Source organism: Caenorhabditis briggsae (genome assembly GCF_000004555.2).
Source record: "Caenorhabditis briggsae complete genome, chrV, whole genome shotgun sequence".
NCBI classification, from domain to species: Eukaryota; Metazoa; Nematoda; class Chromadorea; order Rhabditida; family Rhabditidae; genus Caenorhabditis; species Caenorhabditis briggsae.
In genome coordinates this window covers 7,144,711-7,161,576 of record NC_013488.2, presented here as the reverse complement: position 1 = coordinate 7,161,576, position 16,866 = coordinate 7,144,711, and the positions used below count along the sequence as shown (strand labels likewise).

Sequence of the window (16,866 nt, the reverse complement as noted above, 5' to 3'; positions counted from 1 at the left end):
CGGCCCGTTACAAGTGGTTAGCTGTGAGTCAATTTTATGGTTAGCTGTGAGTTTATGGTTAGCTGTGAGTCAATTTATCTCGGTTCCTGTGGAAGATATCGAAAAGTGGTAGAATGACAAATTAATTTTGATGATTTGATAAACATTTTGTCAGTTGCCCACTTTCTTATATCTTTTACAAGAACTTAAATATATGAGCTCAAAGTTGACCGGGGGGGGGCGTCGTATTGGAGTGTTTACGGTAACTTGTTTACAGTCCAGGAAGGATGGAGCTTGAATGAATTTAATTTAATAAGACTCTTTCTTTTTCTATCTAGTAACTGTAACACAAACTCAATCAGTAACAAAAACTCAAACAATCAGCACAATACATGGTGAGAAGTGGGATGATAATTTCTTCTCAGTCATTCTAAACTTTTTTTGAAATTTCAGTTGAGATAATAAATCTGTTCCCAACTTTCAAAATTTTGTCGAAAAAACTTCAAAAGTGTCGTGCTTGTCACTTGCCTGAAGAAATACGAATAATAAATGAAAGCTGTGAGGAAGCGGTCGTCTCTTTTTTTCTTTCTTAAAGACAACGACACGATGGGGTGAGAAGATTTGTTTGTTTTGGGCCCCCAAACTTGAGTTTGACATGAAACTGGCTCTTGATTTTTTTTTTCTTTGTTGCTTGTCAGTAGAGAACAAAATGTTTTAAGAGAAACGGGCTAGTAGCCAGAGACAAGTATTGGTTTCCATGGAGAACCTAGACCTTGTGATCATCACATTAAATATAGGGTTATGTGAAGAGACAGAAGGGAGGGAGGGTAGATGTTCTTTGCTAGCCTTTGAAATCTATATTTCATGAAAATCCTACAAAGAGTAAGATTACTGTATTTATCGTATTTACTCTAACAGAAGCCAACCCTATCCGTCAACTTTGAGCTCCATTATCTCGGTTCCTATGAGAGATACCAAAAAGTGGTTAACTAACAAAATATCTGGGATATCATGATTAACATTTTGACAGTTGACCACTTCTTCATATCCATCACAGGAATCGAGATAAATGAGCTCATAGTTGACGGTTTGGATGGGCTGCTGTTAGAGGAAGTACGGTAGGAAAAATTGGTAACGGATTTTGATATATCGAAAAACCACAGAGATAAGAAAAATATAGAAATATAAAACCAGTATATATCGTTCTGGAAAACCAACATACACACTACGTAAATACTAGGTGCTAGTGGTCTAGCCAGTAGGAGATGGAGAAATGCAAAAAAGAAGGAGATGATGATAGGGGAAGACGGAGAAAAAGAAAAAAAACGATGAGGAAGAAGTAGGCTATGAAAACAAGAAGAAGACGCAAATCATAAAGAAAAAATGTCTGCCGTAGTGTATCATCAATTTTCGCTCTTTTCTAGCTTATTCGTTTCTTTTCTATCTGCGTTTAGATTCATATTCGAAAAAAATTCCTTCTAAAAATGTTTCGAATTTGACGAAAATCAGATATGACGGAGAGTAGAAAATGTATAGTAGTGACTCAGGTGACTTTTTAAATATTTTTAGTATTCTGTTCAAAAACTAGGATACCGTAAAACATGTAATAGAAGGGGCCCCCCTAACGTTTAGCTTTGAGCCAATTTAGCTCGGTTCCTGTCGAAGATATTGAAAAGTTGTTCACTGATAAATTGTTGATAATGATATGAGAAGTACTTTGTTAGTTGACACATTTTTGATATGTTGCATAGGAATTGAGATTATTGAGCGCGAACTTGAGAGTGTGGGGAGCCCTTCGGTAAATGATTTCAGTTATAAAATTGCAAAGCCTGGTAATTGTTTTACAAAAATTGCTTTCATTTTTGTAGTATCGTTGTCTGAGAAAAATTATGAAAGCGGATATTTCGTTAAATTTCCATCAAAGTCGCAAGAGCGAACTACCATATTCTTTGAGCCTATTTTAAAGTTTTTTTTTTAAATTTTCTCATTTTTTCGACGATTTTCATCGTTTTCTCAATGATTTTTGTTATTTTAATACACTTTTTTCCATTTACATCGAGAAAGGCGATGAAAATCGTCGAAAAATAATTGAAAAAATAAGAAAGTCATATGTAAAAAGGTTCAAAAGAACACAGTAGTTCGCTATTGCGATCTAATAGAACTTCAACGAAAAAAATTAACAATGTTGTTCTGAAAATTGTGAAACTATCGGTTGAAGCCCAGCCGACTCATAAACATACCGAAAGGAGTATTTCGGTTATGAAAACAAAATTGTTTGAAACTTTCTCAAATTCCTAAACTTCGAATAACACATTGCACACAGCAAAAGTTAGGAACATATTCCAAAAAATTGGAAGCATAAGTAAAAAAATTTCAGAATGAACTCTCCTTATTTTCCCCCCAGAATGAGTTCTGCCGAGTGTGCTCCCGCGCACCCGTAACTACTCGGTTTGTTTGACAACTCACACGCACAAGCCGTGTGAGAAGTAGTGCGAACTTTCGAGAGGGTACTGTCAAAATTAGAAAAGAAATGAGCTGGATTTTTCGGGGTAGGGGTTTGACTCTTTTTTTCACTTGGCCATTGATCATGCGCAGCATGGAACGAGGAACGAACAAGGGTCGCGAGAGTGTTCAGGAAAAGTGATACACTGTTGAATGGGTTGTGGAAACATGGAAACTTTATGAGAACATTGAAACAAAAAATAAAAGGAATGATAAAATTAACAGGAGCGAGTCAAACAAACATGAAAAACAAATAATAAAAAAGTTCTGTGCCTCATGCTGGAATCGAACCAGCGACCTTCTGTTTACTAGACAGACGCTCTGCCACTGAGCCAATGAGGCGCTCATCAAAAGGAAGGGAGAAAGCGTAGAGAAATGTTTTATTCGGCGACGGCGGGTACATCCGCAGCAACCTTTACGGGACGAAGGCTGTACTTTCGGCGGTCATAGAACTGCCGACATACTCCGACCATGATTGTTGTACGCGATACTTGAACAAAGAAGGTGACATCGGCGTCTGGAATTTGGCACGTGAATTTTGATTCTGAATCAACTGGAAAAAAAAACGAACGATTCAAATTGACTCTAGCCGTTGGAGCCAACACAGAAATGGCGTCATCGACCATTTGGAGTACGGAGTTTCTGGCCACTGAGTCGTTATTTCTTGCCTTGAACTCCACGGAATAAGTTGGAAGTTTACCGTCCTCACCAGGTTTTAAAGTGTCCGAAATTACCTAAAATTTTAAAAATATACTTGGTTTCTCTATTTCAAAACCCACTTTCATTAACACTTCATTCATTTTCGATAAGTCAACTGGCATCGTGTGTTCCACTGGATAAACTCTTTGTAGGTATCGACACCTAGGAGTTTTCTGGGTCAAATCCACCATTTTCTCAGCCAAAAGCTCGATTTTCGCATTCTTCACACTGACAAAAATGCAATTCTTAACACCTGTCGGCCTTTGAATACATCTTCTCTCTTTCTTTACAAAACCTTTTCCAGGTTTCGCTTGCCGCTCATCGTCACAAGCTTTTTTCAAAGCGTCGGCAATGTCTTCATCAGAATCGTCACCGTCATCTGGCTTCGCTTCTGGAGCAACTAGCGAAGCATTAGCTTTTGAAGCATCTGGAGCTGATTCAGATAACGTGGAAACTGTGGGATCTTCGAGAAGCTCATCGATGATACTGTAGGCTTCTTGAAGTGCTTGTTTCTCGTGCCCTTCGCATGAGAAAAAGAGACCCGTCACACCGGCTTCCACTGATTTTTGTTTTACTCTGTAAATAATTTTTTTTTTAAATTGATGAGAGAGGAAAATCGAAACAACTTTTGATTCCAATGATTGTGCTTTCTTTTTCGGTTATCTCCCATTATTGATTGCCTTCTAGTTTGCCACCCTTTAAGAAAAAATCTGTTCAAAAACAAAAATTACGAAAAAAGAAAAAAAAACTTCGAAAAATAGGAATTTTCCCTCTCGTTTCTCTCATTCCTCCTCCCTCTATCGCGTGGCCATAGAGCGCGTTTGCATGGGAGAGGGCCCTTGCCTGCAGGTGGGCCCGAAAATTCCTATTAAATATTAGCAGAAATATTTTTGGCTTGAAATTTAGCCTTGAAAATGTGCAGGGACCTCAACTGGGTTCCAGAACACACAAGTTCTCTTCAATTATTCAATTTGATCTTTTTAAGAATCGTAAGAAATCCAATTTTACACCTATACAGATTAAATAAAGAAGAAGTCATTTGATTTCATTTAATTCGTTTCTCTCCCAGTTCATTTCACTTCTGAACTACTATCTCGAGATAGTCATCTTGGCTTCTGTTGCGACAGACGAAAAAAAGCGAGTTTTAGTATTACAGAGAAGCCAATAGGAATTAGGTATTTAGTAAATTAGAAGAAATGGAGGAATGTTAGAAGTTGGAAAATTAAAATTTGGGGAAGAACGATTTCGCATGATTTGGTTCAACGAAAAAAGACCTCACGAGCTCATAATAGCTCATGATCGGCATACTGTAACCACTCTCATAGAATGCCCCCAAACTTGGAGCCGTTGTATCTCACTTCCTGTTAATGATATCAAAAAGTGGTCAACAGATAAAATGTTTATCATAATATGAAAAATGTTTTATCAGTTGACCTTTTTTGATATCTATCACAGCAAACGAGATAAATTGGTTCAAAGTTGAAAGTTAGACTGGGCCATTATTAGAGTGTTTACGGTAATTCACATCAATGAATCATACTCAAAAGTTCAAAATTTTTGTAATCAAAGTATATGAAAACTTTCGACTCACCTCGTTTTCTGCTTTTGAAACCATCCAACCCCTTTTTCCTCGATGGTCCGGTGGTGGTGTGGCCGGCCTATTGAAGGTCCACATTTTTGTTTTCTCGCTAACGATCGTCGCCAATAGGTCTGGTATTTCAGTCTCACAATACAACCAACAGCTTTTTCTTCTCTTCTAATTTCCTCCCGCCCATTAGTTTGCGTCTTTTCTACATCTGTCGCGTCAGAAAATGCCAAAAAATACAAGCTGCCTCTTCTGGTATCTGTGTGTTGATTATATACCGAAGGGAATGAGAGACCAATTATTCGAAAAGCTTCCTTTTTTAGGGAAGATATGGGAGAACAAGATTTTTATGATATCCAGTAGAGTACAAAACAAAAAAAACCGTAAAAACTGTAATAGAAGGGCACCCTAACTTTCATTTTTTGAGCCAATTTATCTGTTCCGGTGAAAGATATCAAAAAGCGGTAAACTGACAAAGTATTTGTGATATCATGATGAACATTTTTAGTGGACCATTTTTTGTTATCTTTCACAGGAACAAAGATATGCAAGCTCAAAGTTGACAAGTTGGCGGCGTCCTATTGGAGTGTTAACAGATTGGGATGTTTTTATCAGTGCAACATGGGGCTGTAAAAAACGAATAAAAATTTTCTCCAATTGTTTTAATCTAAACTTTTTACAAGCTTACCAAAGCACTCTAAGACCTCTCTCCAAACTCAGAAACAGATCCAAACTTCAGTCTTGGTATCAAAATTAGGTTTTTTTTCTGTTTTTGTCTTGCAAATTATTCCAGTTAAAACTTCTCAACATGTTTTTTGAATTTTCCCCCTTTTTCTCTAATTTCACTTTCCGCAATCACTCCCCTGCAACTTTCTCTTATCACTTCATTTTCTTTTCTCTCCCACTCACTTTTTTATGCAACATCATAATTTTTCCTCGATTTCACCCAATCACTTTCACTTATTCCCGTTTTTTATCCGTTTTCAAAATTATGTTATCAAAAAACATTAAGGGAAAAAAACATGCATTTATTGAATATCACAGGAAGGGTTGGTCTACTAGTTAGATCCAATTGTGTTAATAACTGTATTCGATCCGGCCTTTTTCTTGAGCCATTCGAGAAGCTTCTGATTCTCACGCTTGAGAATAGAGTCGGTGGTGTAGGTCTGGAAATTAACAGTTTTCAATGGTAAGAGGAGAAACAATTTTGAATAATAATGTAGCTACCGTATTTCCTTCAATTGAAGTCCATGGGCTTCTATTTTTCAACCTCCTTTTCATGAAACTAGTAAAAACTGAAATTACCAGAATTTTTACTGAAATAGAAAGAAAATGTCTACAATAACCGAATAGACGAACTGAACTGTTCAAACTGCACTAACTGAACTGCCCGTACTTCTGTTAGAGGGTGCTCTTCCATGTTTTTAAGCACGTCAGAATGTGGGCTTCTATTAGAGGTGGACTTCAAATAGAGATGGGCTTCTATTAGACGAAAAACGGTAATTCCTAAAAAAATATAATACGAAAAAACTGGCACTAAAATTCATCAACAATATTCAAGTTTTTGTAATACTTCACTGGAAAAGATTATAACTGTGGTATGGAACTCTGATTTGATACAAGTATCATTCGAAAATTGATAATGCTACATTTTCAAGTATATACCGTAGATCCTGTAATAGAAGGGCTCTTAACTTAAAACTTTGACTCAACTTTTTTGGTTTCTGTTAAAGATATCAAAAAGTTGTCAACTGATTAATTGTTTATCAATATATTGGAAGTGTTTTGTCAGGTCACACATTTTTGATATCTAGCATAGGACTAGCAGCTATGATAGGAGCCAAGAAAAAATAAGTTCTGACTTGACAGTGTGAGAGCCCTTTTGGTTTTATGGTATTCAGATTGCCAGATCTAAGAAAACTGATCAGGAACTCACAACATCCGGATTCGCGCCAAATTTGAGATCTAGTTTGCACGAATCTGGTAAGTCCGCAGAATTATCAGCGTTCTATTGACAATTGCATCAAATAAAAATTCCATACCCCAGTTACAGCTTTCTCTAGTCAAATAAAAGATACCCATATCACCATTTTAACTCTAATTATCCCAATTTTTTTATATCTCGTCCAGGGACCAAGGTAGGTAATTACCGTAAAACCTGTATTAGATGCCGGCCTTTCTATTTTTTCAGCCCCTCTTAGAGGGCCCTTCTAATAGAGGGATCCTTCTGTTAATGGGGGTCCTTCTAATACAGTTTTTACGGTAAGTCGAATGTATTGTTGTAATTAAGTTATCATTCTTTTAAATACCTGTGGCAAAACTCCTCTCTTGAAATCATTCGACACAAATGACGTATAAAGTGCCGAGAATCCGGAAAAGTTTTTAACCAAGTCCGAGGAAAACTGAATGCGCATATGGTTTCCTGTGGAGGTGAGCGTCTGTGGAACCGCTTTACCAGAGAATCTGAAAGTATTTTCAAGGTGAAACTCCAATTCTTACTCACTCACGTTCCCAGTATTTTGGTATCGTCTTGGTTGTCCGCATCGAAAACAGTGACAATATCGTACGAGTCCTCGGTGTCGAACGCCAAGAATTGTAGAGAGATTCTGCAAACCGAATTCTTTGAGCTATTTTTTCTTCCGGAAAAAGTAGGGATTATCATTGTTTCGTCATGTTACATGATCACACATTTGGTGACAGACTGTCACTGACAGTACTCTCTGGACCGTTTGTTTGCATCTTTTAAGATTTTGATACTAACAACTGGAGTTTACGATCTTGTTTACACTCATGAAAAGTTAAGGAAACCTAAGGGGCGAAGGGTAATGTAAACATCTATTAAATATGTTTTCTGGTCAGGAACGAGATAAAAAACATCAATGATCCAAAAACTTACAAATGCCCATTTTCCACTTCAATCGTGACACCACACGACATATTATCCGGATAGTTTTCTGGGTAGTTTGGAGATGTGACAATACCGTATGTGCTAGTCAAACTCCAATTGGAACACTGGTCGGATGGCATGAAAACACTTCCAACTGGAACCTGGTCGTACTGAATAGCAAATCCACGGTAGGTAGTAGTCAAGTCACTTTTGAATGTCAGAGTCGCCTGTGATGCCTGGATGTCGATAGCTAAACCGGTTTGGTCTCCCGAAAGAGTGTAGCTGAAAAGTTGGAATTTGCCTCAGGCTCAGTTTTCTTTTAGTAAATTGTCAACTGTGGGAGTGTGGGACAGTAATTTGATTCCGTTCTTTACGTCCGAAATTTTGAAAACTCCTTACTTATTGTTAGACTTACTTCTCAACGGTCATGTAATCATACGAGTCCTCGGTGAGAAAATCGAAAAATGTCAAATGAATGAAATTTCCAGTGGGTACCGTAATCGTGTAGACGTAGTTGGCACTGTTAGGATAGTCTCCGGGATAATTGGGCGAGTAGATAACACCAGTGGTGCCATCATAGCTGATATGCTCTTGTGCATAACACAGAAAAGGGAGGAACAGGAGAACGACTAACTTCATGGTGGAGAAAAGGTTCAAAACTGAAAATTTTTATTTATTCTGAGAGTTTGAGTTTGGAAAGGGCGGTCGAAAAAGGTGTGAAGACCTTGCCAGCTGGACAAACAAACTGGAATAGATCTCTCTCTCCATGTTTCCGGGTTTTCGGAAAAAGACTTATGAGAGGTGTCACAAATGGGTTAAGCGACAACAGGAATTGTCACCTATATTATCAGCTCTCGAACTGAGGACACAGTGTTAAGCCCTTAGAGAACTGATAAGGACCGTGCTTCTTCTTGACGTTAGTTTAGAGTTTTTTACGAAATTCAAACTCAAATTGTATGTTGTAAGGAAAGGACGTGTAGGAGTGTTCCGCGGATTAACATTTTCCGAATTTCGAGGTGATGATAAGTCAGAGAAATAGGAGAATCATGAGGCGACGGTGCCAGGTAGGAGCAGAGAACCACGCCAATGTAGTTGTTACAAGATTTTGTTTTGTTGATTTCTGCTTAAAAAATGTATTTAGCACAAACTACAGAAATTGTAGTTTGACACGCTCTTAGAATGTTACCGTACCATACCAATGAATAACATACAATTTTTCAATCGGTGAATAATATTCCAGGAGTCATCGGTTATGAATTTTTGTATTTATCAAACAAAAACGAGCTTAAAGGAGGCCAGACACCAAAAAAAAGTTTTCCTGATATTTTGCATAGAGAACCCCCATGAGGGGTTGAACTCATGACAGGCAGCTCAGGGGTACAGCGCCGCTACCGGCTGAGCTACGGGGGCGCGAAGGCGCCTGGCGACCGATGATCTACATAAGCGCGGCGCGATTTCGTCCCCCGAACTGTCCCCCGAAATTTTTGTTGTCTCGCCTCCTTTAATTTCACAGCTCACAGCTATTTCTAAAATTTCGTCCATTCGATCTCTCATTTTTGTTTCTGGTAGCTTCTTCAAGAAAATGGCCAACTTTGAGTAAAAAGCTATCTACTTATGTTTAGGTTACTGTAGTTTTTCTCACATTGGCCACGCCCATAAGTTTTTCTCTTTCATAGCTTCGATTTTTTGTACCAGAGTAATATATCAATTTATTCCCTCACGAGATTCTAAAGCCTCTAATCCATTTTTGTTTGATCTGCGCACTTTTGGTTTTCTTTTGTTTGCAGTTCTATATATAGACTTCCAGTCCTAGTAGGTTGTAGCCATGCTCATAAACTTCAAAGCCTGTGGGAATCAGGAAGAAACTCTGAAACTAGTTTAATAGGGGATTATGCATGTTGTCTATATCAATGACTCATTTTGCTCTCTGGGACTTTTTCATTTTCCCGGAAACGCCTATCATAATTTTTTGATGTGTCATCCATTTTTCAAAAATATGTTTAATGTAATCTTGTAACCTACAGTAATCTTGTGGTGGTTTCCTACAGTAATCTTGTGGTAGTAATCTACAGTAATCTTGTGGTGGTTTACCGTAACGACTCTTGTAGAGTGCCTCCCAAACCGCCAGCTTTGAGCCCATATATCTCAATTCCTGTGAGAGGTATCAAAAACTTGTCAATTGACCAAATATTGTTCATAATATAATTAAAATTTTGTCAGTTGACCACTTCTTGATATCTTTTGTAGGGAATGAGATATATGGGCTGAAAGTTAAAAGAAGGGTCATTCTATTAATTAAGATGCCTCTCTCCCACATTTACCACAAAAAGGTTCTCTTCTGCAGTACCCAGAAAAAGAGAGCAATTACCTAGTACCTTTTGATTATTGATTTCTTTGTTCGATCGACCGTACCCCCTTTCTCGCGTCCCTCTTTTTTCCTTTCTGGTATCACGTTAGTTTTCCGTGAACTCTAATTAGGTTACACACAAGCCCTCATGTCAGCTGAACCAACACCTCTTATCTTTCAAACTGAAAGTTTCAGCTCAGCAGCTCAGGATGGCGTCTCTATCCAATGGTCAAGAAGCTAGCGTAGACAAGCCAGCCAACTGCCCATTCCAGTTATTCAACCAAGAAGTTGTCTGGAACGGGAAATGGATTCAAACTCGTCAAGTTGGATTTCGAACACAAACTGGACAACAAGGAGTCTGGCAATCGGTACATCGTAACACGAAGCCGGCGGAAGCTCCAGCTGACGGAGTTTCCATTATTGCTCGAGTCCGAAAACAAGACAAACTGTTTATTGTGCTCGTCAAACAGTACCGTATTCCATGTGGAAAGTTGTGTCTGGAATTTCCAGCTGGATTGATCGATGCTGGTGAGACTGCCCAACAAGCTGCGATTCGTGAGCTAAAGGAAGAGACGGGATATGTTTGTAAGAAGGTTGTGATGGAGTGAGTTCGAAATAAAAAAAAATTTAAGATTCGCAATTTCTCATTTTCAGATCAAAGCTCTGTTTCTTGGATCCTGGATTGACTGACGATTCTCAATGCCTTGTGGTCATCGATATTGATGGAGATGCACCGGAAAATTTGAATCCGATTCAGCTATTAGATTCTACCGAATCGATCGAAGTTCTGCTCGTCGAGCAGTCCAAACTCATGAGCTACATTTCCGAGTTGGACTCCTCTTCAATTGTTGTCGAATCTACGTTGTTAGCTTATGCTATGGGAATTCAGTTCGCTACTATTTAATGACTTCTTGGTTTATTAATTGATTTTTACTAGGTTTTTTGTGCTTTAAAATCTTCATTTCACTGCTGGTAACATTTTCACTTGAAAGACACTTCGCTGGTGTTGAATGTATTTTTCATATTTGTTTGAATAAAAGCTTCAATATTTGAGTATTTAAATAAATCTTTTATATCGAAATCGCATATCGAAAAAACTCCAATTCGAAAAAGCTGCCTTTAAAGGCCGCTTTTGCATATGACCGCGGCCTAGAACACCAAACACCGTGTATTCCTCTCGGACAAACTCAGCTTGCTTCCTTCGATTTTTTAATGGTGTGAATATGTTTTGTGTCACATGTTTTAGTCGATTATTGTTCGAAAAAAAGAAATACAGAATGAAGTAGCGATCTAAATTTTTCTTTAAAGTCTCAGTTTTCTAGATGGTTCTTTCTCTTTCTTGTTGAACAGTTTTTGAAATGTTTTTTCTTTTTTTCAGGCAAAGTAATATCACTTGGCGTCTCCTGTAAAATTCGAGTTTTCATGTCGGATCTGTTTGCGCCACAAGCGAACGCCCGGCAGCCAGATTCTACCTACTTGGCAGCCCTTGGTACGTATTTTTCGAATGTTCAACTCATTGTTTCTTCTAGTTCAGAAAAGCGTCTGAAAGCGGTGAAAGACAAGGAACAAATCGATTCAAAGACGATTTTGAAGGATATAAAATCGTTGAAAAACGATCAATTGTTCAACTTCCTGACAGAACCGGAAAAGCCGACAACAAGTTGGGAGACGTTCGACGACGATTCTTTGCCTGAAGACAAACCAATCAAACCAAGTATCATCCGTCAGAAGGTTGCTCCACAGACGTGTGCGATAAACAAGAACGAGCTTGCTCACATTCTGAAATACGACTTGTCCCAAAAACTTTTTGACTTCTACAATCAACTCGACGAGAGTCAAGCAGACCGAAAAGAATCGCAGGAAATACTACAAGAGCTGAAAGAACTCGCAAATGTCCTTGAACACCAGAAGCTTGAAGACTCCGAGCCCAACGAAGAGACGAAAGCGGACGAAAAGACGAAGGATGAATGAGAGAAAACTGGCGAAGAATCGGTCGAGATGTGCATTCCGTCTGTTCAAACGCGATCATGCCTTCTACCTCTTCTCAAATGCCAAAAAAGCAAAAGCCACGAATTGGTTTCTTCAGAAACGACGAGGAACCAGTAGTTCGTTTGAAAAAAGCCTTCGACTTCACACTCTACCCAATGCTTGGTGGGAATCTGCGAAATATTTGCGATCCGATCAGATTACTGTTGTGGTTTCTTTCGACGGAAACATCGCATTGACTACGGATAAGCAGTGCAGAAAGAGTAAATGGAAGATGGTGAATCTTGTGAAACTTCTACCAATGGAACCTGAGAATCGAGGGAGTCTTTATGAACTTGGATGCTGTGATTTGAGTCTGGAATGCTCTGGAGATTGTTTGGCGATTTTGGCGGTGTTCTGGACGGAGTTAAACACTAACAATGTACCTGCAAAGTGTTTCGGATCGATTTACCGAATCACCAAGAAGCGAAATGTGGTATTTTGTAAAATCATCTCATCCCCATCGATGGTTGCTTGTTGTCGATTGACAGACCGAAAGAGCTTCACAGCCGATCACCATTGTCTCTTGGTTTTCTCGAAGGACGCTCAAGTGTCAGCATATCGTGTTGAGCCAACGTTCATTGAAAAAATCGACGATGTCTTTGAATGGTTTCCATCGCTGGCGCTTACCAATTTACCTGGCGGCACGTTGAGAACGTCTTGTAAAATTTGTGAAACTTATCGGTATTCTGCAGTGGGCCTTGATACAGGAGTAATCATTGCGTCCGTATGCATGATAGAAGGAAATGTTATTTTGGATAGGTGCGTTTTCCATAACTAGCCTTTCAAAAATTAAATTTTTACAGTATCCGCCTCCGCTTCTTCAGTCCGATTAGCGTTGTGGAATTTCTTCCAGAAGTTTCCAACAATGTACAACGTCTTCTTGTTTCCTCGTTCGTTGGCCCTGGGCAAATTTATCGTCTGAAATTCGCCAACGACAAATTGTCATGGGAGGAGGAATGCAAATTCGAACGCGCACAATACTACGACTCGATCACCTGTGCATGTATTTATCGTTTTTATCACGGTGCCGTGCCGAGAGTGTTGTTTGGAACGTATTCGGGCCGAGTGCTACAGTATGAGCTTCCTCCGCCGACGACGTTTGTTCGAAAATCGATGAAAAGTGTGCCAAAGTGTGGGAAACCGATCAACTTGTTAATAAATAACCCAATATATACCATCAAAGTGAGCGAAATTATTATTTTAATGCAGAAAAATTTTGAGCTGTGGAAGAGAAATGCCGGTGGCCGTGACCGAAGGTCACACAGCGACAACTACCGTAACCTACAAATATTTTAATTTTCCGAATTGAATAACTCGAGAATGAATGCAATGTTGAGTTTACGGTAATTACCGCTGTGAGAACATCGACCACGCCCACCCCAACGTTTCTCTTTTATAGCTCCGATTTTTTGCACCAGCATAAAAACTTCAAGATTTTTCCACAAAATCCGTATTTCCAGCAAACGAACTTCAACGAGTTTTCTGTCGTGACTCCCTTTGGTTTATACGTGATTCGCGAGAACTTTGCAACTTCTAAACGCCTCGGAAAGTTTGGCCAACTCTGGGTGAATCGATATCAAAACAAGCTGTTACTTGCAAATCCCTCTCTGGCATCCGACTATTCTCGAGCCGAATTGCGTCGATTATCAATAGATTCGATAAATGAACTGGCGATGAGACCACGTGTTGGATCAACTGTCTCACAGCTAACTTATCGATTCTCGGACGATGATGGCCTTCTGGATAGAACGGAGAAAAGGAGACAGACTTTGGGAGCTAAGGATTATCAGGTTAGCTAGTCGGCAGAAGTTCATTATCAAACATTATTTTTCAGCGTGCTGCGACGACGTCTGCATCGGGATCGTCAAATGGGTCTACCACACGTCTTCGCCAACTTGACGTCACCATCACCGACCAGTACTATCAAGATGGTCCATCCGACTCCACCCTTCTACACTCTCCAAATCGTCCAGCTCCCTCTCCACGAGTCAACGCTATTCATGAATCCTCGCATCCTCAGAGTCCTCTTGCTCATGGTGATAGTACACGTCCTCAGCCAGTCTTCTTCCGAGCTATCAACAAGAATCTTACCTCGCCGTCGCGGCCCCCGCAGAAGTAGTTGTACGGGTCTTTTACTCACTTTTCTAGATCTGCAGGGACCATCATTTCGTTATTATATTTATGTAACCTATATATTTATTTTTGTGTGCATTTTCATTTTTTTTTTCCCATTCATTCCTTCAGGTTTTACACACTTATTTTATTACACAGAAAATTCGAATTCGTAATACACCTTTATATATCTATCCATTATGGAAATAAATGATTCTGTATGTATAAGCTTCAGATATGATAATTTGCATCGATGTTTCTTTCATCCTTATCTATTTATTTATTCGTTTTCCCCATTTCTTCTTTAAATGCCGTCCAAAATGCTCGGAACCAAATTGATATTGCTGTCGCTCCGGCGTCTGGTTTTGTTTGAGATTCAGACGAAGTGTAGCTGGCACGTCCGACTGATGCTTTTTGATGAGCGGTTTCCTTTGCGGCATTTTCGGATGCCTGTAATTGAATATATCTTGAAATTGCCTATTCTTCTGTATCTTACCTGAATTGCCCTTTCGAAAACATCTAGTCCAGCATTATCCGCTAAACCCTTTCCCAAGTCTTCGACCATAGCATCCAACGCATCAACCATAGTTCGATCTCCAACGCGTGCTCCACCGTATTTTTGTACCGCATGATTCGCCTTCTTTAGAGCCTCTAGAATAGTATTGGATTCAATTTTCTCATGAAGCTCTGGCGCCGCCGCACTGAACATCAATGCGTAAAGAGCGCCACTGGTTCCGCCGACAGTCTGCTCGAAGATCACTGAGAGCTGCTTCAGAAGGGTCTCTAGATGCTCGTAATCGAGTGCCTCTGCCTTTTGGATTGCTCTGGCGGCGCTGGCAAACGTGCTCCCGCAATCTCCGTCTCCAGATTGAGCGTCTAGGGTGTTTAGTTGGTCTTCTGAATCCATCATTGCCTTCACGACACCATTAAGGCATTCCCGGACTAGGTCAGGATGGATCGATGTTCCCGTTGATTTCACCTCGATTGGTGCATTTTTATCGGAATGAGATTCTGAAAACATTCCCTCAGATCGGAAAAGTTCTTTATTTAACTAACGCTCTGCTTGGTTTCGATGAGAAAGTGACGGAACCCATCCAGGAGCTTTCGCTGGAGCATCAAGATATTTCATCATCGATTCGTCGGCTCTCAACACAGTGACACTGATACCGTGGCCATCCAAAGAAGTCATATAGGTTCCACTATAAAATCTTGTCACCTTCATTTTCTCCATCTCTGAAAATACTTTTTGTCCAATTAGCCTATTTTAACAATATTCTTACCGAACCACCGCAAAACTTCCCCATTCACAATTCCCATTTCCAACTGCGATACACTTCCCAAATTGTTAACTAGCACCACGAACTCATCCGACTCTTTCATTTCCATCTTAGCCTTTAGAGTTGCCATTACATCAGATACGATCTTGTGAGCAGACTCGTACGATGCTCGCAATTTTCCTGGTTCTCCATGAATCCCTAATCCGATTTCAATCTGATCATTCGATAGATCAGTCTCCCGATCTTTCCCTGGTTGACTTCCCGGATAGAGTGATACACCTAGGGTTCCCAAAGAGTTCACGACATTTTGTGACATATCATAAATTTCATCTAAAGATCTTCCTTCCTCTGACATTGCTCCAGCAATTTTGATTGTTAGCACTGCACCGGCTAGTCCTCTTCGGCCAACTCGGTTATTCGGATTATCGATTGCCACATCATCAGAAATGGTTACAACTCTCGCATTCCCACCAGAAGCATTGAAACGTTCTGCTGCGAGTCCGAAGTTGAGACGATCTCCAGTGTAGTTAATTACGAAGAGAATAGCACCAGCTGAAAACAGGAAAATAAAATGTGTCGGCATACAGATTCCCTACCTTTCCCTTTCGTAGCCTCCAGTGAAGTTTGAACGTTTCGCGATGGTGGTGATGCGAAAATGTTGCCAGCTACGGCAGCCGTCAAAAGACCTTTTCCAACGTATCCAGCGGCATATGGTTCGTGTCCTGAGCCACCTCCAGCTATCAAAGATACATTCTCAGTGTTGATTTGGCTCCGATGAATGACTCGTTTGGATGTCTAGAATTTTTGGAACATTTTGAATAGTTTTCGCCAAAATATACCTTGCAAAATTGAATATCCTTATTAGAGGCGACTAAACCGAACAGTGCATCGTCGACAGTTTCTTCAAGTTTGTTTACGAATTTCTTTGACATTTTATGATTCTAAAATTATTGAAACTAGATGATTAGGTACAGTACCGTTTAATAAGATATGGAATAACGTAATTTTATGTTGATTTTCGACCATTTTCAGAAGTATATAGCTCGGCTGTCAAGTTTCCGATCACTTTGAAAATTTTGGAGGATGTGAAACAGACCTAGATTGAAAATTTTGCATTCACAGAATTTTTTGAAAATTCCTAGTTTTTCAGGAATTTGCGATTTCTAGAAGACCCGTTTTTCCACGTTTTCAGTACAAGAACAGGCTAAAAAGGGTGTCTCTCTGAATGCGGAGAATAGCTGGAAAACTAGGAATTTTCAAAAAATCCTGTGAATGCAAAGTTTTCAATCTAGATCCTATTTACACCGTCCGAAGTTTTCAAAATGATCGGAAACTTGTCAGCCGAGCTTCAGACTCTTGAAAACGGTAAAAATGACCGAACACCACTTGAAAAATTTGTATCTTATTGATCGGTTCTATGATTTGGCAATAGAAAAAGAGAAAAAGAAAG

The 16,866-nt window shown here is 39.5% G+C and overlaps 5 protein-coding genes and 1 non-coding gene across 6 annotated transcripts; 2 read left to right on the top strand and 4 right to left on the bottom strand.

Annotated features, from left to right (window-relative positions):
- Positions 1-2,751: 2,751 nt before the first annotated feature.
- CBG28352 lies at positions 2,752-2,823 on the bottom strand. The gene has a single exon. It is a non-coding gene (tRNA).
- A 38-nt stretch (positions 2,824-2,861) lies between these two features.
- CBG06641 lies at positions 2,862-4,855 on the bottom strand (the record flags this gene model as incomplete). Its single annotated transcript, XM_045237239.1, has 4 exons — positions 2,862-2,998; positions 3,053-3,215; positions 3,261-3,739; positions 4,801-4,855. 4 exons carry the CDS (start codon positions 4,853-4,855, stop codon positions 2,862-2,864), a joined length of 834 nt encoding a protein of 277 aa, XP_045093269.1.
- Positions 4,856-5,823: 968 nt separating this feature from the next.
- Positions 5,824-8,291, bottom strand: CBG06640 (the record flags this gene model as incomplete). Its single annotated transcript, XM_002647508.1, has 5 exons — positions 5,824-5,931; positions 7,075-7,228; positions 7,273-7,371; positions 7,662-7,934; positions 8,068-8,291. 5 exons carry the CDS (start codon positions 8,289-8,291, stop codon positions 5,824-5,826), a joined length of 858 nt encoding a protein of 285 aa, XP_002647554.1.
- A 1,917-nt stretch (positions 8,292-10,208) lies between these two features.
- On the top strand, positions 10,209-10,903 carry Cbr-ndx-2 (the record flags this gene model as incomplete). Its single annotated transcript, XM_002647507.1, has 2 exons — positions 10,209-10,603; positions 10,654-10,903. The coding sequence occupies 2 exons, from the start codon at positions 10,209-10,211 to the stop codon at positions 10,901-10,903; spliced, it is 645 nt and encodes a 214-aa protein (XP_002647553.1).
- A 518-nt stretch (positions 10,904-11,421) lies between these two features.
- On the top strand, positions 11,422-14,146 carry CBG06638 (the record flags this gene model as incomplete). Its single annotated transcript, XM_045237238.1, has 5 exons — positions 11,422-11,892; positions 11,936-12,786; positions 12,831-13,209; positions 13,488-13,817; positions 13,862-14,146. The coding sequence occupies 5 exons, from the start codon at positions 11,422-11,424 to the stop codon at positions 14,144-14,146; spliced, it is 2,316 nt and encodes a 771-aa protein (XP_045093268.1).
- A 269-nt stretch (positions 14,147-14,415) lies between these two features.
- On the bottom strand, positions 14,416-16,348 carry CBG06637 (the record flags this gene model as incomplete). Its single annotated transcript, XM_002647505.1, has 6 exons — positions 14,416-14,589; positions 14,636-15,150; positions 15,196-15,372; positions 15,420-15,968; positions 16,013-16,211; positions 16,256-16,348. 6 exons carry the CDS (start codon positions 16,346-16,348, stop codon positions 14,416-14,418), a joined length of 1,707 nt encoding a protein of 568 aa, XP_002647551.1.
- Between the last annotated feature and the right edge of the window lie 518 nt (positions 16,349-16,866).